Source organism: Ahaetulla prasina, chromosome 5, assembly GCF_028640845.1.
Source record: "Ahaetulla prasina isolate Xishuangbanna chromosome 5, ASM2864084v1, whole genome shotgun sequence".
Lineage (NCBI taxonomy): Eukaryota > Metazoa > Chordata > Lepidosauria > Squamata > Colubridae > Ahaetulla > Ahaetulla prasina.
In genome coordinates, this window is record NC_080543.1 from 96,965,149 (window position 1) to 96,985,089 (window position 19,941).

Here is a 19,941-nt window from a genome sequence, read left to right on the forward strand (position 1 = left end):
GCTGTCCTAGCAATTCCACATAATCCAGAGGTTGGTGATCATAAAGATCACCACCATCACCTACGGTGCCAAACAGGAACTCCTCAGAACCCACTTTCGTCGCCAGTGTTAAGTTGGGTGAGTGAGGAGCCAGGAGCCAGGTCTATGTGAACAACAGCTATTTATTTCACAGTGAGAATCCAGCAATTGTACCGTAGGACAGCTCTCCTTATATAGTAACTTGGTCAGTGTTCTGGCCAATAATCATTGAGCTTTTTCCCGCTTAATTTTCCCTCCAAAATTAGATACATAACATGGTCCTTGTCAAATGGGATGCAAGGGAGGGACTTGGGCTTTGGGCTAAAGGAATAAAAAATTGCTGAGACCTATTCTTGGGTGTGCCCACTAGCCACTCACTCTTGTAAGAACATATTTTACAATAAACTGTTTGCTGCTTCACTCCATGACTTTGTCAAATCTCTGAGTACTGACTACGTTTTTCACAGACAGGAGATCTTCACAAGGTAAGTGAGTCTCCATAGGTGTAATGCCTATGAGGACCCAGACATTGTGGGGGTGGCAATAGACAGGGGGAATGTGGCAGCGCCTCTGCTGTCATTTGTAAATGTGAATGATGCCTGTGGTGCTGCAACATTTGTAACTTCCGGACTGGTGGTAAGTACTGGGGGCTAGATTGTAATTTTGAAAGGTTGTTAAGTGAAGATTACCTGTATAAGATTAAAACATTAAAATATCAGACCTTAAAAGCTAAAACCATCAAAATTAATAAAATTAATATTAAAAACTGATGTGTACCCATTGGGGTACCAATCCAGTTGGCAAATCCAGGTTTTAGGAAGGCCTAGAGGGTGGGATCGGATCTTACTTTGGGGAGCAAGATATTCCAAAGGGTGGGGGCCAAAGCAGAAATTATTGTCTTCAAGGACCTTGCATCTTAGCATGATAGCAATATTATGAAACCATCCACTGCATACTACTATGACATGCTATTATGCCTGCCCTGCTCTTTTCATATGAATGGATGACTATTGATGCCATCGGAACACAAATTATTCCTAGAATTGTTTTCATTAATCTTGACCCTGAGGAGTTCCTAGAATTTTATTTAGATTCTCGCTTATACTTTCAAGTAGTTGTGTGCATACACAGGCAACAGACTTGTAAAGCAGATATTCACTGAGATCATAGTAAGATCAACTACAAGCCCCTGTGATTTCTGCCTTTTCTGGTTTGCAATATTGGGTCCATGAACATATTCAATAGTTTTTTTTCTTCAGCTTTTAAAAAAGTATCCATATATTCCATATATGCTCATGAATAAGACCATCTGTGGATAATCGACCCTCAAATATTTAATCCTGTACATGAAAAATGTGCCACCCAAAGATAAGCCAATTTTGAAAATTAAAATGTATCACCATTATGAGTGTATATATTTTAACTGGTTTGCCAAGATGGCAGAGATGATAAAAGCATTGTCTATGAGAAGAAGCTTTCCTGGTTCATCTAAGGACAGATAAAAAGATGTGCTGGGAAGAAATGAAAAGAGACTCTTAGAGAGGCTCTGGAGCCTGGGGAAAGCAAGGACACTTCCTGTCCAACCGGAAGTTTGGAAATGGGCTGTTTTGGGCCTCTGGAGGGCCTCCGAGACGGTGGAGAAGGCTGTTTTCGCCCTCTCCAGATGCATAGATCTGGAGCCAGGTAAGAAAGAAAAACGGGCTTACAAGGCTATCGTGTGCCAGGATGTGGGGGGAGGGAGGTTGGCTGCGCATGTATGGGGCAAGGCCCATAGAATTATGGGTGTGGGCACACGCACATGTGAACTTCCCCCCATCCTGGTACGTGATGGCAAAAAGATCAGCCATCACTGTACTAGAATATTATGTAATGCAACATTGCATTGTGATGGATTTAGAGGTTCCTATGTTGTACAAGATGCTGTAGGCATCAAGTCTACCTCAGCAAAGGAAGCTTTTAAAATCCCTATGAAGAAGGTTAGACAGAGAGAGCGAGAACAATTCTTCTTTTCAATGGGTCATTATGGAGCAAACTGACTGTCATGAATGCCACCTTAAGTCATAGAAATCTAATAAAACAAATAGCTAACAGCAAATATGTTGTTGTCTGAGCTTGAAGGAGACAACTCACTGAATCACAGAATTTGAAATACTGTTTTGTCCACTGCTATGGAAGCCCTGAGCCATCTCAGACTGCATTCCCAGAGAAGGACGTCCACTGCCAATCTGGAGTGAAGGAGATCAGGTAAGGAGGTTGCAGTGTAGGAGATAGGTAGGTACAGTAGCAACAGTCCCAATTGATCCCTACAGCCCAATGTAATGATCAGGTTGTCACAACCAGGAACTTGTGTGGCAAGGTCCCTGAAAGCCAGAAAGGATTATATGATATCATAAACCCAGGAGAGTGAAACATCAAAGGCCACTCAGTCTTCATTGAACTGGTCTCTTTCTCCCCACCCAGATACAAAGGTCTTGAGATTGACAGCTTCATCTGCACAGACCTGGGTTGAGATATAGAACAAGTATATTTCACATACTGATAACAGAAAATCTAGCTATTTTTCCCACTTAAAAGGCCACAAGGTCAGAATATAGTTGATAAGATAAGACCAGAACGTTGCAGGTGAGAAAATAAAGTATTCTGGGTGAATATTTGACTTGTAGGGTTTAGATATGTGAGTTTGCTGTTCTGCCCTCAATGTGTTACACATCAATATTTATTACAGCTAAATATTTGTGTTGACCAAGAGAAGGCAGAGACATCACTAACGAATCAACCAACAAACTTCAGGTAGAAGTTTGGGAGAAAAGCTTTGAAATGAAATGAAAGATCAGAGTTACACTTTCTATGTCTTAAAACAATATTTACCATAATTAGCAAAGAAGCATTTTACTGTCTTAGTAGAAGAGTTTGTCATTGCACATTTTGAATTACAACAAATCAGTAAAAGTACACATGAGTATCTATGCCTTATTGTGCATGTTTAAAGGGAAAAAACCCTTAAACGTCTCCCATGAATTCTGGGAATACCTTCTGTTTTGAACTCCTATTTCTTAACAAAAGATCAACAGAGTAAAGTACTTTGAGAGACAGCCTCTTGCCATAACAATATTTGAAAATGCACCCCATCTCTTAGCCTCTTCTGGAGATGTGGAATGTGCACATTTTATCTGTAGCCTACTAAGTTTGTGGAAACTATAAAAGCAGTGTTTCCAGAGAAGATATTTTGTGATTCTTCTTTGGAATCTGAAAGATAAGTAAAAAGAGACAGTGACCATCCAAGAAAATGGCAGTGCAAATATGTTGCTGTCTAATCCTGAAGAAGGCAACTCACTCAATCATAGAATTGGAATTACCACCTTCCATTAACGCATGAAAATGCATCTCTGCATCCTTAAGAAGTGGGCTTCCTTTCTAACAGTCAGAATTTGCTGATCTTTGGAAAAATCAGTTCCAAAGTTCCCAAATATATAGATGGCAGAACTGATGCTGCAGAATTTGATAACTGATCTTGATTTCTTAGTGCAGCCATATTTCATGCTATGATTCCCTCTATTTGATATTTTAACCCATTAAAAAGTAACAATATAACAATATAACAATATAACAACAGAGTTGGAAGGGACCTTGGAGGCCTTCTAGTCCAACCCCCTGCCCAGGCAGGAAACCCTACACCATCTCAGTCACATGGTTATCCAACATTTTCTTAAAAATTTCCAGTGTTGGAGCATTCACAACTTCTGCAGGCAAGTCGTTCCACTTATTAATTGTTCTAACTGTCAGGAAAGTACCAAGAGTTGTATGTAATTGTGCAACCCTTGAGATAAATGATGATAATCACAAAAATGAAAATAATTCAGCAATTATAGAAAAAACAATGCCTTCAAGAGCCAAGCCATCATGCAGGATTAACATTCCTGATTATACAGGAAAGTTTAAGCACAGAAACAGCATTTTGAATTGAACCTTGAAATTATCTAGGAGCCATGACAGCTTGCATACTAATGATGCCTCATGGGAGAAATGAGAAATGCATATTACTGCTCACACCTCTGCAGGATGTTCCAACAGATGCCACACAAATACCTCAACTGTATGACTGTAACTTTGTTGCTTGTATCTTTACGATTTATATTGATATTGATTGGTTCCTGATTGCTTATTTGTACCCTATGACTATCGTTAAGTGTTGTATCTTAGAATTCTTGAAGATCTTTTCTTTTATGTATACTGAGAGCATATGTACCAGGCCAAATTCCTTGTGTGTCCAATCACACTTGGCCAATAAAAAAGTTCTATTCTATTCTATTCTATTCTATTCTATTCTATTCTATTCTATTCTATTCTATTCTATTCTATATACCCATGAAATAAGTTTTCCAAGGCTTTCCTACCGAAGAGGGTTGATGTCTCACAAAATAGGGGTTTGGGATTGCATTCTGCAGATACAGTAAGGGTGGAGAAGTATTGACACTTTGCCACCATTACAACCACAATCAAGACCTTAATAGTGGTTTTCACCTGTGTTCAGTAGAGTTCATACCTGCTGAACACCAGCAATATTCTAAATGTTTCTTCTCCTATTTGATCTCTCAACTCTTTGGAAAAGCACAGGGAGTGGCAAAAACAAGAGAGATGGGTGCAATCCAATTCAAGGTCTCAGCGGCCACCTTATTCCAACCAACAACCAAGACCTTGGATGGACCATGCAGCAGACCAACAGGGATAGTCCCCAGCATCCCCTGAAACTGCTTAGCAAGTAGTTGCTGGAGCAGACCAATTATTGGATTCAGTTTCCCTGGAAGGATCATGAGAATCCCTAGGAAATCAGGGTATGATTCAACCATGACAAGGGGAGAGCATAAGCTCTCTCACTTTCAGATCACATTGCTACTGCTCTGACAATACTAAATCTGAAGTCAGGCTCATGGCTGTCATGGAAACCCTGAGCTCCTGAGCCACCTCAGACTGCATTCTCAGCGAAGGATGTCTGAGGAATTCCACTGCCAATCTGGCCTGAAAGAGATCAGGTGAGGAGGCTGCAGTGTAGGACAGAGGTACAATAGCAACAATCCCAATCGATCCCTAGAGCCCAATGTAATGATCAGGTGTCACAAAGAGGAACTTGTGGGGCAAGATCCCTGAAAACCAGAAGGGATTATATGATATCATAAACCCAGGAGAGTGAAGGCCACTCAGTCTTCATTGAACTGGTCTTTTCCTCCACATCCAGATACAAACAGTCTTGAGGTATTGGCTAGTATATTTCAACTACAGATAAAAAAACATATAGAGAAGAGGTCGAACGACTAGCCTTGTGGTGCAACCAAAACAATCTGGAACAGAACACACTCAAAACCGTAGAAATGGTGGTAGACTTTAGGAGAAACCCTTCATACTTTCACCTCTCACAATACTAGACAACACAGTATCAACAGTAGGTTTCTAGGTTCTATCATATTGCAAGATCTAAAATGGACAGCTAACATCAAAAACATCATCAAAAAAGGACAACAAAGAATGTTCTTTCTGCGCCAACTCAGTAAGCTCAAACTGCCCAAGGAGCTGCTGATTCAGTTCTACAGAGGAATTATTGAGTCTGTCATTTGCACCTCTATAACTGTCTGGTTCGGTTCTGCAACCCAACAAGAAAGACACAGACTTCAGAGGATAATTAGAACTGCAGAAGAAATAATTGCTACCAACCTGCCTTCCATTGAGGACCTGGATATTGCACAATCAAGAAGAGGGCTGTGAAAATATTTACAGATCCCTCACATCCAGGACATAAACTGTTTCAACTCCTTCCATCAAAACAACGCTATAGAGCACTGCACACCAGAACAACTAGACACAAGAACAGTTTTTTTCCGGAGGCCATCACTCTGCTAAACAAATAATTCCCTCAACACTGTCAAACTATTTACTAAATCTGTACTACTATTAATCTTCTCATCGTTCCCATCACCAGTCTCTTTCCACTTATGACTGAATGACTGTAACTTTGTTGCTGGCAATCCTTATGATTTATATTGATATATTGACCATCATTTGTGTTGTAAATGTTGTACCTTGATGAACATATCTTTTCTTTTATGTACACTGAGAGCATAGGCACCAAGACAAATTCCTTGTGTGTCCAATCACACTTGGCCAATAAAAAATTCTATTCTATTCTATTCTATTCTATTCTATTCTAAAAGAAAATCTAGCTGTTTTTCCCATTTAAAAGGCTACAAGGTCAGAATGTAATTGATAAGATCAGAAAGTTGCAGATAAGAAGATAAATTATCTTCTAGGTGAATATTTGACTTGCAGGGTTTAGATATTGCTGTTTGGCTTTCAATGTGTTACACATCAATATTTATTACACCTAAATAATTGTGTTCACTAAGGCAAGGCAGAGACATCACTAAAGAATAAACCAACAAACGTCAGGTAATAAACTCTAACAATATTTTAAAATGCCAGCCTCTTCTGCACATGTGGAATTTGCATATTTTATCTGTAGCTTACTATATTTGTGGAAACTATAAAAGCACTGTCTCGAGAGGATACTTTCGTGACTCTTCTTTGGAATCCAAAGACAGGTAAAAGAAACCGGGACCATCCAAGAAAACGGCAGTGCCAGACTGGGATTGGAAGAGATGAAAAGGCCCTAAGGAAGAGGACTCAGGTTGATGGTGCTGTTGTGGGGAAATCCAAGGTATCTTTGCTGCCTTGAGGGGAGAGGAAGTAGAAAACTAACAATATGAACAAACAAATATTTGACTGTCAGAGTTTTATGAAGGAAATGATGGAAATATTACTTGCCAGATCCTCCATTATTGTAGCAAATTGCTTCTCTGGCATCCTTAATTTTATTAGTTTATTAGATTTTTATGCTGCCTTTATTACATTATAAGTAGTCCAAGGTGATGAATATATATTACATTTTCCTCCTCCTATTTTCCACCCAAAAACCCTCTGAGGTAAGTTTAGCTGAGAGAGAGTGGACATCCCACTTAACAGTCTTATGGAGGACAACTAAATTTTAATATAAAGAGATGTACATGTGGAGTCATTTGTAATTTATGCTAATAAAATATATTTTGGAGGTTTTTTGAACATTAAACATTCTAGTCAGTGTAAATTATAAGGAATTGAGTAGCTACCCTGTTCTTTCATTTTCTCCTTAACAGATTTTTGGTTTCTAGTAAGGAAAAAGCTGAAGCAGATTTTGGAAAAGTAGAGAGGAAACACAATGCTGTCTAAATACTTGCAAAATACTGTTTTTAGTGGTAATTGCACAATACTGTGTTTAGGAAGACAGCATGAATGTCTATATAGAGTCAGAAGTAGTCAAGGTCAACTCATGGTTTTACTTTTTTAAACAGAATACATAGGAATCTGAAGATGATAATAATTATTAGAGCATTCACCCTGACTTCTTTCTGGTTAATAATTTTATTAGCTCTTTTTCCTCTTTTTGTCTGCTTACACTTATTGTCATAGTCAAGGCATCTAGGAGAAGGAGAAAGGCAAGAATTGGCCCTGTGAGTTGGAGACATTTGATGTAATATAGAAAGGACTACTGTACAACTTCCTGGAGTCACAATGAGTTCACCTGAAGAAGCTGAAAATATTAAAATGTTATTTCATCATCAACATTCATTTATAATCTCAAAGGTAAGGTATTTTAATACTTACAAATAATATATTAAGTAGTAAAACTTACAAAACAAAATTCTTTCATTTCCTTCATTTTGTGGTATGACTCTTTATAACTTCCTGGACACGTGTTTGTGGATTTTTGGGACAACATGCTTAGAAATAGTTTGCCCTTGCCTTCTTCCTGGACCAGAGAGAGAATGACTGGCCCAAGATCACTGAGATGGCTTCAGGCCTAAGGCAGAACTGAAACTCAGCTCTCCTATTTTGTAGCCAGGTACCTTAACCACGACTGCAAACTTGCTTTCTTTGTCTTCTTCATGGAAGTGAAAACCACTGAATGCTAAAAACTTTGCTAAAGTGAAAACATATGTGAGTTGTATAAATGCCACCAGGTGTTTTGCTGCACTCTTTGGGTGAGCTTCAAAAGATGAATTGCAGATGTATTTCAAAAAACTCATCCCCTTTATTTTGTTTTCCTACTGAGTTAAATCGTCACCAGGCATGGTCCCATAATCCCAAACAATTGAAATCTTTCTTTGGCTTTTTTCAGCTGTTTTCCCCATTAATAAGTTCAACAAATTCAAGCACTCAAGAGAAAAGTAATCTTACCATCTGTCATGAGTTTTACTGCACTTAATCATTCCAGACTGGATGTGGTTGCACAAAGGAGCTGATCCCTGTATAGCCCATTTCTTCTCTTGCTCATCAGCAACAGGTACAGCAGGCAGGAATAGTTGCCATACCTAAACAGGCTTGGTCCTAAAGCAACAGTTATTTATTTTACTTATTTATATATCCCACCTTTATCATTTCTTAACAAATAACTCAATGTAATAACTCAAAGCAAACATATCCATCAGATCGCCATTTAGTATTTTCCCCACAACAGCCTTGTGAGGTAAGCTGTTTTGAGAGGAAGTGACTGGCCCAAGACCAAACAGCTGGCTTTCATGGTTAAGGCTATCACTGTCTTGAGTTCAGCTCTAAGTAGCATCTAGAAAAAGCACAAATCTGTACTCACATTTAAAGTGATGTAGTAATGCTCTCTTTTGTACATTTGCCAATGACTTTCCAGATCATATTTACTGCAAGTGAGCTGGGTGTATTTGATTTGCTGAGGGAGTCAGAAGAACTGCTATCGTCTGCGACTGTGGCTGAGCGCTTGAAGACCAGTCTCACCGGGATGCAGAGCCTGTTGGAGGCCTGTGTGGGATTAAAGGTCCTGAAAGTGGAATGGAAGGAGGGCAAAGGTGATCCTGTTAGCAGGAGGAAGCAGTTACAACTGCTCCAGGATTGTCAGCAATTCTTTTTGGAGTGCCAGATCAAATGTTTTGAGTTTTATCACTGAAATAAAGTGGGGTGCAATCATTTATATTGGACCTTATGCTTTGCTCATCTCAGAGCTATATAGAATGCAAAGAGGGTCTGAAGTAATTGTCTTATGCTTTCATCTATGCTTTCATTTTCAGGTCTTTATGGAAACACAGAGTTTGCTAATCTCTTTCTGGCTAAATCAAGCTCAAAATCTCAGTATTATTCCATGAAGTTCTATTCAGAAACAGTATATCCAGCAATGCAATATTTGTCTGAAGCTGTGAGGTAAGAAGGGAGTATCGGTAAAGTAAAACTTTTTCTCAAAGGCAATATTAGGGATCAGGACTGATAGGCTTCCTTTCCAACAAGTAACAGGGATTAGTGTCCTTACCACGTGGTGGTTGTGTTTGCTGTATCATTTACATGTTTATTCACTCAATTACTGTAGAATCATCATCGATCAATAGATTTTCTCTATTGTCTATTTCCTCAGTTGTCTCTCCTGATATTGAAGAAGTAATTACCTCTAGGTCTGTTTAATTTAAGACATGGGGTTTCAGCAGATGCAATGGTAGTGAACTGATTACACACACCAATTTCTTTTTGGATTTTCCAGTGGTCTTATTTATTCACTTAATCAAAATTTAATTGTTGCTCAATGTCTTTGCCTGTGGCATCTTTTCCCAAAGAGACACATAGAAAGCCAATTTATAAAAATTATGGTTAAGATTTTTAATCTGATTAAAAACATTGTCTTAGCTTTTTAATTTAAAAAGACACTTTGATGATTGAAGCAAAACTCAGTTCATCAAATATCAGACTTGAGAGAGTCATATTCAAAATGACAAAAAATATCCTGTAAAAGGATTGCTAAATGAATTTAATAACTATTTAAAATTTAAAATTTAAATTTAAAAAACCACTTAGTGAAACAAGACAGACATAAAGAGTCAGTTTCTGTCAGATTCACTCACTTCCCAGGTTTCCAGTACTGTTTCGAGCCTGTGATATTTTTGGAGTAACTTTTGCAAGTAATATTATTATGCTATTTGAATAGTATAATCTACAACGTCTACACTGCGAAAACATATGGACTACAAATCTTGATCAGGGCAAAGCAATAGATGCAATTTACATAGACTTTTGTAAAGCCTTTCATTCAGTGGTACATGACAAACTACTTGTAAAACTAAAATCCTATGGCATCTCCGGACCCCTCCGTAATTGGATAACTGCATTCCTGTCAAACAGACAACAAGTGGTCAAAATAGGGAGCGCCCTATCAAATCCTGCACCTGTTAATAGTAGTATCCCCCAAGGCAGCGTTCTAGGACCAACACTCTTCATACTATACATAAATGACCTTTGTGACCATATTATAAGTAACTGCGTTCTCTTTGCCGATGATGTAAAACTATTTAACATCACCAACAATGCTGTTACCCTTCAAAAAGACCTTGACTTTGTGTTGGAATGGTCAAAAAATTGGCAACTCCAAATCTCAACCAACAAATGCTCTGTCTTACACATTGGCAAAAGGAATCAGAACACAAAATACAAACTGAGTGGACATGACCTTGTAGATGACTCTCACTCTGTCAGGGACCATGGAGTACTCATATCAAATGATCTAAGTGCCAAAGCCCACTGTAACTTCACCAAAAAGGCATTAAGGGTTGTAAACCTAATCTTCCATAGCTTCTTCTCTGGTAATATTACACTACTAACCAGAGCATATAAAGCATTTGCTAGACCAATTTTTGAATACAGCTCGTCTGTCTGGAACCTGCACTGCATATCGGACATTAATATAATTGAACGTGTCCAGAAATATTTCACTAGAAGAGTCCTCCACTCCTCCACTTGCAACAAAATACCTTATTCTACCAGACTTGAAATTTTGGGCTTAGAAAATCTAAAACTACACCACCTTCAGTATGATCTAAGCATAGCTCATAAAATCATCTGCTACAATGTCCTACCTGTCAATGACTACTTCAGCTTCAACCACAACAATACACGAGCGCACAATAGATACAAACTTAAAGTGAACCGCTCCAAACTTGATTGCAGAAAATATGACTTCAGCAACAGAGTGGTCAATGCCTGGAATGCACTACCTGACTCTGTGGTTTCTTCCCCAAACCCCCAAAATTTTAACCTTAGACTGTTTACTGTTGACCTCACCCCATTCCTAAGAGGTCTGTAAGGGGTGTGCATAAGAGCACCAGCGTGCCTACATCCCTGTCCTAATGTTCCCTTTAATTGTATTCATTTTATGTATTCAATTCTTGCTTATACTTATATATAGTATCTAATATGTACTCGACAAATAAATAAATAAATAAGCAGTATTTTGATGCTGGGGAAGTAGAAGAATATAATAGCTAATGGTATTTTTGTTGTTTTCAATTAAAACAAAAAAATCTGCTGCAGGGATGGGAAACCTCAGATTCTATCAATATATGGCACTCCTTCAAAGGAATTTTATGGACCTCTGTACAGGTAAAGTAGTATTTTTATGACTGATTTGTACAGATTGGACGGTAAATAGCTATTTTGCTTATAATTTTCTTATCAAATCTCACTTTGCAACTTTCTTGGAATTTTTTTTTTACTAATTAAGTCTAGACTAGAAGCACTATCCACCAACACTGATTTTGAGCAATCTGCCACAAACAGAACCAAAGCCCAGTTTTATTCTAATGATCCTTCCACTATTCTATCCACCGCACAATCACAAATTTGGACCCTAGGTTGCAAACCAGTCCATCAGCCAATTTATCACCACTGGGTGGTTTGCAAGGAGAAGAAGGTATGGAGAGATATGCTGAATATTGTTTTCATAAACTTGATTTGCGTATATGTTTCTTGTTATCTTCTACTTCCCAGCTCTATTCATCTATTCATTATTTCCTGGTCTTTGCATAAGGTCGAATACCCTGAAAAGGAATAGTATGAAAAGTAGTATGTTTGGATCTTAGTAAAGCATGAATAATATACAAACTTTCCCATGCCCTTATGTTTTATGATATTTTTTTATTCCAGCCTTCAATCTTTCTTTTCTGGCACTGGGATATTCTTACAACCTGTCTCACTGATCAAGAATTAATTTTCAAAAGGGAAAACTGGAATCTACAAGTAGAACTAGGTCATCTACATCTCAATTGCTAGAATGTGCAGTATGGTCCAGTATAGAAACAAAGATCCTTTCATTCATTACCCAGAAATTCTCCAAAATCCTTGTAATATATTTTCTGTTGCTCAAATGCTAGTCCACAAGAATGTTGAACTACTTTTGAGATCCTGTCAGGGCAACTGATCCTGAAGCAAATATTGACATATCTAATAATTTTGGTCAGGAATTGCTCAGGGTATAAATTGGACAGAAATGAGAATAATTCATCTAGGTCATATGGATTACTAATGCCATCAAACTTCAACACAAATATTAAATAATCTGTTCTTTAAAGAAAAAAGAAAAGCGGGCAGAAACCATGACTACATAATAAAAATAGAATTCTAGATTTATGATCAGATGTTAATCATATTGTATTTCATGTAATTGTTAATCATCTGCCAATGCAAATTTCAATTTTAGTTCAAAGGAAGGTGTTGAAAGCTTTTTCAGGTTCATGAGTGAGGCTTGGAGTCTGTATGGAAAAGAAGTGGTCTCTGCCTTTGATCTTTCTGAATTTCAGCTCATTTATGATCTGGGTGGTAAGTATCTGAAGGTCTTCATCATGTCCCTTACTATCAATTTGATATTATGTGATATTTTGGAGAAACTGGATTGAAAGTCTTTCAGGCTCTGTTAAGACTTGTAATTCCCTGATTGTAAAAGTAGGCTTGTATAATTCTACCCTGTGATCTTCTTTGTTTTAAGAGTTTTGAACCTTATTCGTAAATACCCAATTTTAAAATTCAGCTTATCAGAATTAGTCAATGACTCACAGTAAGCACCAACAATACTGAGACAGTTTGGAAAGAGATGGGCGCATTTTTTAAGATGAAAGCACTTTTTCCATTTCCATACCTTGCCTGAGATAATAGTGTCATGATGCATTGAATGAAAAGAGAGCCAGCTCATGTGGTGGTTAAGACATTCAGGCTAGAAACTTGGAAACCAGGAGTTGTAATCCAGCTGGGTGAGTTTGGGCCAGTCATTTTTTCTCAGCCCAGAGAAGGAAGCAAAGGCAAACCTGTACTGAAACCTTGCCAAAACAAACACAAACACAAACACACAAACACAAACAAACAACCAAGACCCCCATCCCCACTCCACCTCTGCAAAGGTTTACCCAGGCTGGAATGAGATAACTCGCTATTTCCAATTGGTTGCAGGACAACTTGCCCTTGGCAGCTTGCCATGGGAACAACTTGTCATGAGCCTGGGCCTTCCACTCTGGTTTCCTGGCTTGGCCTGGCTTGGGGTGAACACATCCACAGACATAGAGACACAGACACAGAGATGCAGCACCATTCTGAACTTGGGGACTTTTATATTTATCCATGCTGGCAACCTGTCAATTGTGCCCCAGGCTTGGAGGGAAAGACTTTCCTTCAGAATGCTGTGTGTGCACACATACATACCCTCCCCCCACCATTCCAAGTTTGGGTACTTTTTGCATCTGAGCTGGCAATCTTCCAATAACACCTGGGCTTGGAGAGAAGGACCTCTTCTTTGGTGTGCTGTATGTGTGCTACAAAACTTATCAGTCAGAGAATTCTGACCGGTGGGGTCAAGGAAAGGGCCTGTTCTGCTGCTGTTCCTGATTTGCAGAACATCTTGCCCCCAGAAATTAGGAAAGCCCCCAATCTTCTGGCCTTCTGTAATGGTGTCAAAACTTGGCTGTACTTGCATATATAGAGGACATTAGGGTCCACACATCCATAGGAGAGAATTCATGAGATTCCCCATCCCCGCCTGTATTAACTTTTTGTCTCCCCATCTTGGATCTCTGCATCTCTTAGAATTTTATAATGTTGTTTTACATTTTTAACCTTAAATTATTCATTTTTAATGTTTTATTATATTGAGTGACATGGTGGCCTAGAGGTGAAGATGCTTGCCTTCCACTCAGAAGGTTGAGAGTTCAATTCTAGGCAGCAACATATGTTTCTCTAGCTAGATGCAAAGAGAAAGCATCTGCTGCAAACTCCATGTAGGCATCAGGAAGGGCATCAGCCAGTAAACACTCAGATCCATTCAGTTGCCCTGATTACATCCAGATAAAAGGGATAACAGGATTGTAAAATGTTTTATATATTGATTAAATTGTACACTGCTCAGAGCCTCTCAGTGAGGGAGATTTAATAAGTTTGATATATAAATAGACAAACATAAGTTAATGAATACACTTCTTTAAATGACAATATTATACATCTGTTTAGAATAGCTATATGAAAAATAATGAGAAAAGCTAAAAATTATAACATAAAATCATAGTTAATAAAAATGTTGATATGCAGGATACCTTTCTTACATAGCTCCTTTTTTGCATTGTGTTTTTTTTTTCAAGGAAGTAGTGGTGGCTTAGCTAAGGAATTAGTTGCAGTGTACCCAAATTGTACCGTGAAACTTTTCGATCTTCCTGAAGTTGTGGAACTATCAAAACAATATAATGCATTTTCAGATGAATCCCAGATCTCTTTCCATGAAGGTAATATGCACTTTGAATCAACATCTCTGCCATTTCAAGGCAGTAGTTGAAAAAAAGCCAATATCATTGTAGAGCAAGCGCTATGAACAGGAGAGGAAATTGTTTCTCCAAATTCCTACCTTATTAAGAGATTTATTTTTATTACAGGGGATTTTTTTAAAGATCCAATTCCAGAAGCAGATCTTTATATCTTATCAAGAGTCTTGTATAACTGGAGTGATGAAAAGTGCATCCAGCTGCTAACGAAAGTATTTGCAGCCTGTAAGCCAGGTAGGCATTGCTAGAAAGAGAAAAATTGCCATTTGTGAATGGGAAGACAAGCAAGCCAACCAGAGTGATCCGTAGCTTTTTAATGTATTTGCAACAACCTTTGACAAGTGAGCACTATCTCACTTGACTCAGAAGTTTGGTTGTAGGTCTTTGCAGTCATTAAGTGATACACATAGTCCTCGACTTACAACTATTTGTTTAATGACTGTTTAAAATTGCAACGGCACTGAAAAAAATGTGACTTATGGCTGTTTTTCACACTTACAACTGTTGCAGCATCCCCATGGGCACACGATCAAAATTCAGATGCTTGGCAACTGGTTTCATATTTATGGTGATTTTGGTGTTCTGGGGTCATGTGATCACCTTTTGCAACCTTCTGACAAGAGAATGGGGAAGCCAGATTCACTTTAAAACTGTGTTACTAACTTAACAACTGCAGCGATTCATTTAACAACTGGCAAAAAGAATCATAAAATGGAGCAAAAGTCACTTAACATCATTTAATGACCACAATCCTGGGTACTTCAGTTGAGACTGTTTAGCAGTTGTATGGCTCATTAAGTGGGAGGTGGGGGACTGAAAAACTGCATGCCAAAAGAGGGCAGGCAGTTTCTCTCCATGCATGAAAAGGAACTTTTGCACTAGGTTGCAGACAGGAAGCTTGGATCCCAAAGGTCTGATATGTGATGGCATGTAGTTTGGCAGGTTCCCAGGAAGGAGGGGGCTTATTCCAAAGGAATAAGAGGCAGCTAAGTTTATATAGTTTGTTTAAGAGGAAGAGGATGAAGCCAACCTCTCCCTAATACACCCCAGACTTACACTTCATGAAGGCAGTAGTCTGCTTCAGTTTGGCAAAATTTTGTCTGTACATGTAGAACAATAAAGACATCTGTTTGGAAGAATCACTACATACTGTATTTTTGGAGTATAAGATGCACCTTTTTCCCCCTTAAAAGAGGGTGAAAATTTGGGTGCATCTTATACACCAAATGTAGTTTCAGAAGCTGAAAAAAGCCTCTTAAAGGGAGGTTTCAGAGACTGGAAAAAAAGCCTCTGAAACAGAGGTTTCAGAGGCTGAAAAAAGCCTCTGAGAGGGAGGTTTCAGAGGCTGAAAAAAAAGCAAGGCACAGAGCTCACAACCAATGAATCTGTTGCTAAAGTTCACCTCTGGGAACAGCTGACTGGGAGGCCATCCGGGAGGCCACCCACCCGTTAATCAGCTTTTTTCTTATTTTTCTTACCAAAAACTAAGGTGCATCTTATACTCCGGTGCATCTTATAGTCTGAAAAATATGGTATCTTTCTTGGAGACTAACAGAGCTTTGTTTTCTTGATTCAGATCAGGCTTCCCCTGCCCTCCATGTGCAGAAGGGAACTGCTGTGCTGGGCTCAGGTCAGCTTCAAAGGAAGCTCAGATCTTCAGTATCCCAATTTCCCTTTACCAGCCCAAACATGAGTTCCCCACTACTACATGCACTAGCCTTTCTATCCTTCTTAATATTATGCTGTCTAACTGTGGCTCTAACTATTGGTTTGACATAGTTGTCAATAGCTGCACTAAAAGGTAAATATAGTAGACCAGGAGATGATGGGGCAAGGAGCAGGCCTGGAACTTCTAAGACTGGTGGAGTGGGGAGAAAAAAATGGAGGCCTCCTGGGCCACGGCAGCTTTTTGTGTGCTCCCTAACCAACATTGAAGCATTACTATACCCAGTTCGTTTCAAAGGTGCCTATGAAAGCTATGTTATGAAACCTGTTTGTTTCTTACCCTTCCAAGACAGGGAAATAGCATTTACCATTGAATTTAAGCAAAGTCTGGTTGAGGAAAGATTCCTTAGAACTTCTGTGATGCTTCAGTCATGAAATAGAAGCAGAAGAAGTAGAGCATGAGAAGCAATCCTGTAGGAAATAGGCTAATGTGGCATATGTTTTGAATTGAGCAATAATGAAGGATCCAGGGTTTGCATAACATTTTTTATATCTTTTAGGACCCTCAGTGGCTAAAATGGACCATAGACTTAGCCTAGGGGAAAAAAAGATTCCGATTTCCCAAAACAATACTTTTAGGAGAAGGGGAAAGTGTTTGTTGTGTCTCGCCCAATCTCACCGCAGCCGTGGCCTGCTTATCTGCTTCCGAACGCTGAAGAATGTCCTAGCATGCCTCCCGGCCCCAGCCCTGGCTCCATGCCCAGACAGGCTGAGGAGGGGGCATCTCCCGGCCCCAGCCCTGGCTCCATGCCCAGACAGGCTGAAGAAGAGCAAGTATCTCCAGCCCCCAGCTCTGGCTCCATGCCCAGGCAAACGGAGCAACTAGACCCCTCCCCCTCCTCCACAGCATGTGAGCCTGAGGAAGGTATATTACCAACAGCTGCCGATTGGAGTGACCCTCGCTTCAGAAGAATTGATAGGCGTCATCGTCAGAAGGAAGGGAGGGGCAGGCCTGGATAAGTGCTGAGTCATGGAGCCACACCCCATGGCCTATATAAAGGCTCTGCTTTCTGGCAGTCTCTGAGTCAGGCAAAGTCTAAACATATCTTGCTGAAGTCACTTTCTGGTCTCCTGCCTGCCCTGAGGACTTTGCTAGGACTTTGGCAGAGCTGCAGAGGCACACCTGATTCGGATTTCCCTGACCCGGCCATCAGCGGAGGAGTGGGACACGACAGTGTTGGGAGAAAGGTGACAGTCATAAAAATGAAAATGTGATGCAAGGGCATTACCTCTTTTGTAGGCAACCTATTACTGATTTAATAAATTACTTTTGCAACAGGTGGTGGAGTCTTAGCAATGGACCCAATTATTGATGACAAAATATCTGAGTCCCTACCTGGACATTTGTACTGCATCATAATGTTGGTTCTATGTGAAGGAAAAGCACGGAAAGAATCAGAACATCGAATGCTCTTCCAAACTGTTGGCTTTAAAGATATTCAGTTCAAGAAAGGAAATGTTTATGATGTCATTTTGGCCAAAAAATAATATTCAACATGCTTTATTCCAACTGAATGTTAAATAAGTCAAATAATAAAAATGCCTATTGATTCTAACCTGTGAGTGTATAGATGTATATATTTACCATATTAATCTTATTGTGTATCTATTGACATTACTTTGATTTTCATCACTGGAAGAAATTAATTTAGGCTGAATAACTCTTGAGATTTTGCCATTCTGAGGGAGCAACTTGTTGCCCAAGAGCAGTGATGGGTTCTAACCGGTGTTACCACCGGTTTGCTTTGTGCACGTGCTTTGCACGAGTGCATTGATTTTCTGAACAGTTGAGCCAGTGCAATCCGCTCTGCTGCGACTTTCAGCTGGGCTAAAAACAGAAGAATAAAGGTAGGTATAGTGCAGGGGAGAGCAGGAGGGCCCAGATGACGGTTGGAGTGAACCGGTTCACTGTCACTTCAACATTTCCGCTACCAGCTCTCCTGGACCGGGGAGAACCGGTAGCAACCCACCACTGCCCAAGAGGTAGATTAGATCAGAAAACTGACTTCATAGGAATACAATAAGTACTGTAGGGATGGGAAAAAATGAAATGGACCTTATGAAGGGTGCCAACATGCAGGAATATTATGTACAATACAACACTGCATTTTGATGGATTTATAGGGTACAAGATGTTGCAAGTTCAAGTTTCGTTCAGTAGAAGAAGCTATTAAAAACCTTATGAAGAAGGTTGGGAAGAAAGAGTGAGAACAATTTCCTTTTTCACTGAGCTATGACGGAGCAAACTGCTATGTATGCCACCTTAAGTCGAGGAAATCTAATAAAACAAATAAGCAAACAGCCAATCTGTTCCTGTCTGAGCCTGATAGAGGCAACTTGAATGCTTCCAGATTAATTTTATAAGGCCTTTTTGTCCACCTTCCATTAGTGTATGAAAATGCTTTCCCTGCATTTAGTGGGGAAGTGGCCTTCCTCTATAACAGTCAGAGTTTGATGATCTTTGCTTGGGAACCTCAGTCCCAAAGGGACCATATATATAGTAGATAGTGGAAATGATATTGCTGAATTTGATAGTTGATCCTTATTTCTTAGTGAAAGTGTGCCATTACACAGGAAAGTGTTAGCACAGTTTGCATAGAAGTGATGACTCATTACAATAACAAGAAATGGATTCTGGAAATGCAATAAGAGTGGAGTAATATCAAAAATTTGCCACTGTTAAAGGCACAGTATAGGCTTTAACAGTGCTCTCACCTGTGTTCAGTAGAGTTTATCCCTTATTGAATATCAGCAATGTTTTAGATCAGGACTGTCAAAATCCTGGCCCACAGACCGGATGCATCATGTGCTGGCCATGCCCACGCCTAAACTGCCCATGGTTTAGCAAAAGGGAAAAAAGTCCCGATATGTCACGTGACACTGCTGTGATGCCGTGAGTTTGATACCCCTACTTTAGATGCTTTTCTCCATGCAGCAGACCAAACTGGATAGTCCCCAGCTCCCTTTGAAGCTGTTCAACAATCAGTCAGTTGGAGCAGACCAATCTACTGTGTTCAGTCCCTGTGGTGGGTCATGGCACTGGAAAATCCCTAGGAAATCAGGATGTGATCTGACCACGAAAAGGAGAAAGTGTAAGTTCTCCCAATTTCAGATCACATTGCCACCTCTCTGACAGGAGTGCTAACTCTGAATTCAGGCTCCAGATGATCTGGGAGATGCCCATGATTGTCATGGAAGTCTTGAACTCCTGAGCCACCTCAGATTCCATTTTCCAAGGAAGTCAGGCAAGAAGTTGTAGTACAGCAGTGTTGTAGGTAAAATAGCAATAGTCCCAGCTGATACCAGCTGATGAACAGGTTCTCACAATTGGGAACCTGTTGGGCAGGATCCATGAAAGCCACAAGGGATTTCCTGATAACAATAGCTAGACCTTGATCTTCCCAAACCTGTCCACATATCTGATTAGTCCACCTTCATCCCCCAAACAGTAATCCCATCTCCATATTTGTGCCCCTCAATTTCCAGGACCGAGACACATCCACTGGTCTTGGGGGGGTATCATTCATGCCTT

The 19,941-nt window shown here is 39.6% G+C and overlaps 1 protein-coding gene across 1 annotated transcript; it reads left to right on the forward strand.

Annotated features, from left to right (window-relative positions):
- The first annotated feature begins 7,551 nt into the window (after nt 1-7,551).
- LOC131199723 (acetylserotonin O-methyltransferase-like) lies at nt 7,552-17,959 on the forward strand. The gene is made up of 8 exons (XM_058185790.1): nt 7,552-7,686; nt 8,747-8,921; nt 9,141-9,270; nt 11,422-11,490; nt 12,587-12,705; nt 14,508-14,648; nt 14,796-14,918; nt 17,689-17,959. Exons 1-8 carry the CDS (start codon nt 7,615-7,617, stop codon nt 17,895-17,897), a joined length of 1,038 nt encoding a protein of 345 aa, XP_058041773.1. The 5' UTR covers nt 7,552-7,614; the 3' UTR covers nt 17,898-17,959.
- The last annotated feature ends 1,982 nt before the right edge of the window (nt 17,960-19,941 follow it).

Bases quoted from the DNA above. Each gene is read 5' to 3' on its own strand.
- LOC131199723 (XM_058185790.1), top strand. From the start codon at position 7,615: ATGAGTTCACCTGAAGAAGCTGAAAATATTAAAATGTTATTTCATCAT. The intron at 7,687-8,746 runs GTAAGGTATTTT...ATGACTTTCCAG, and splicing joins ATTCATTTATAATCTCAAAG to ATCATATTTACTGCAAGTGA. The intron at 14,919-17,688 runs GTAGGCATTGCT...CTTTTGCAACAG, and splicing joins ATTTGCAGCCTGTAAGCCAG to GTGGTGGAGTCTTAGCAATG.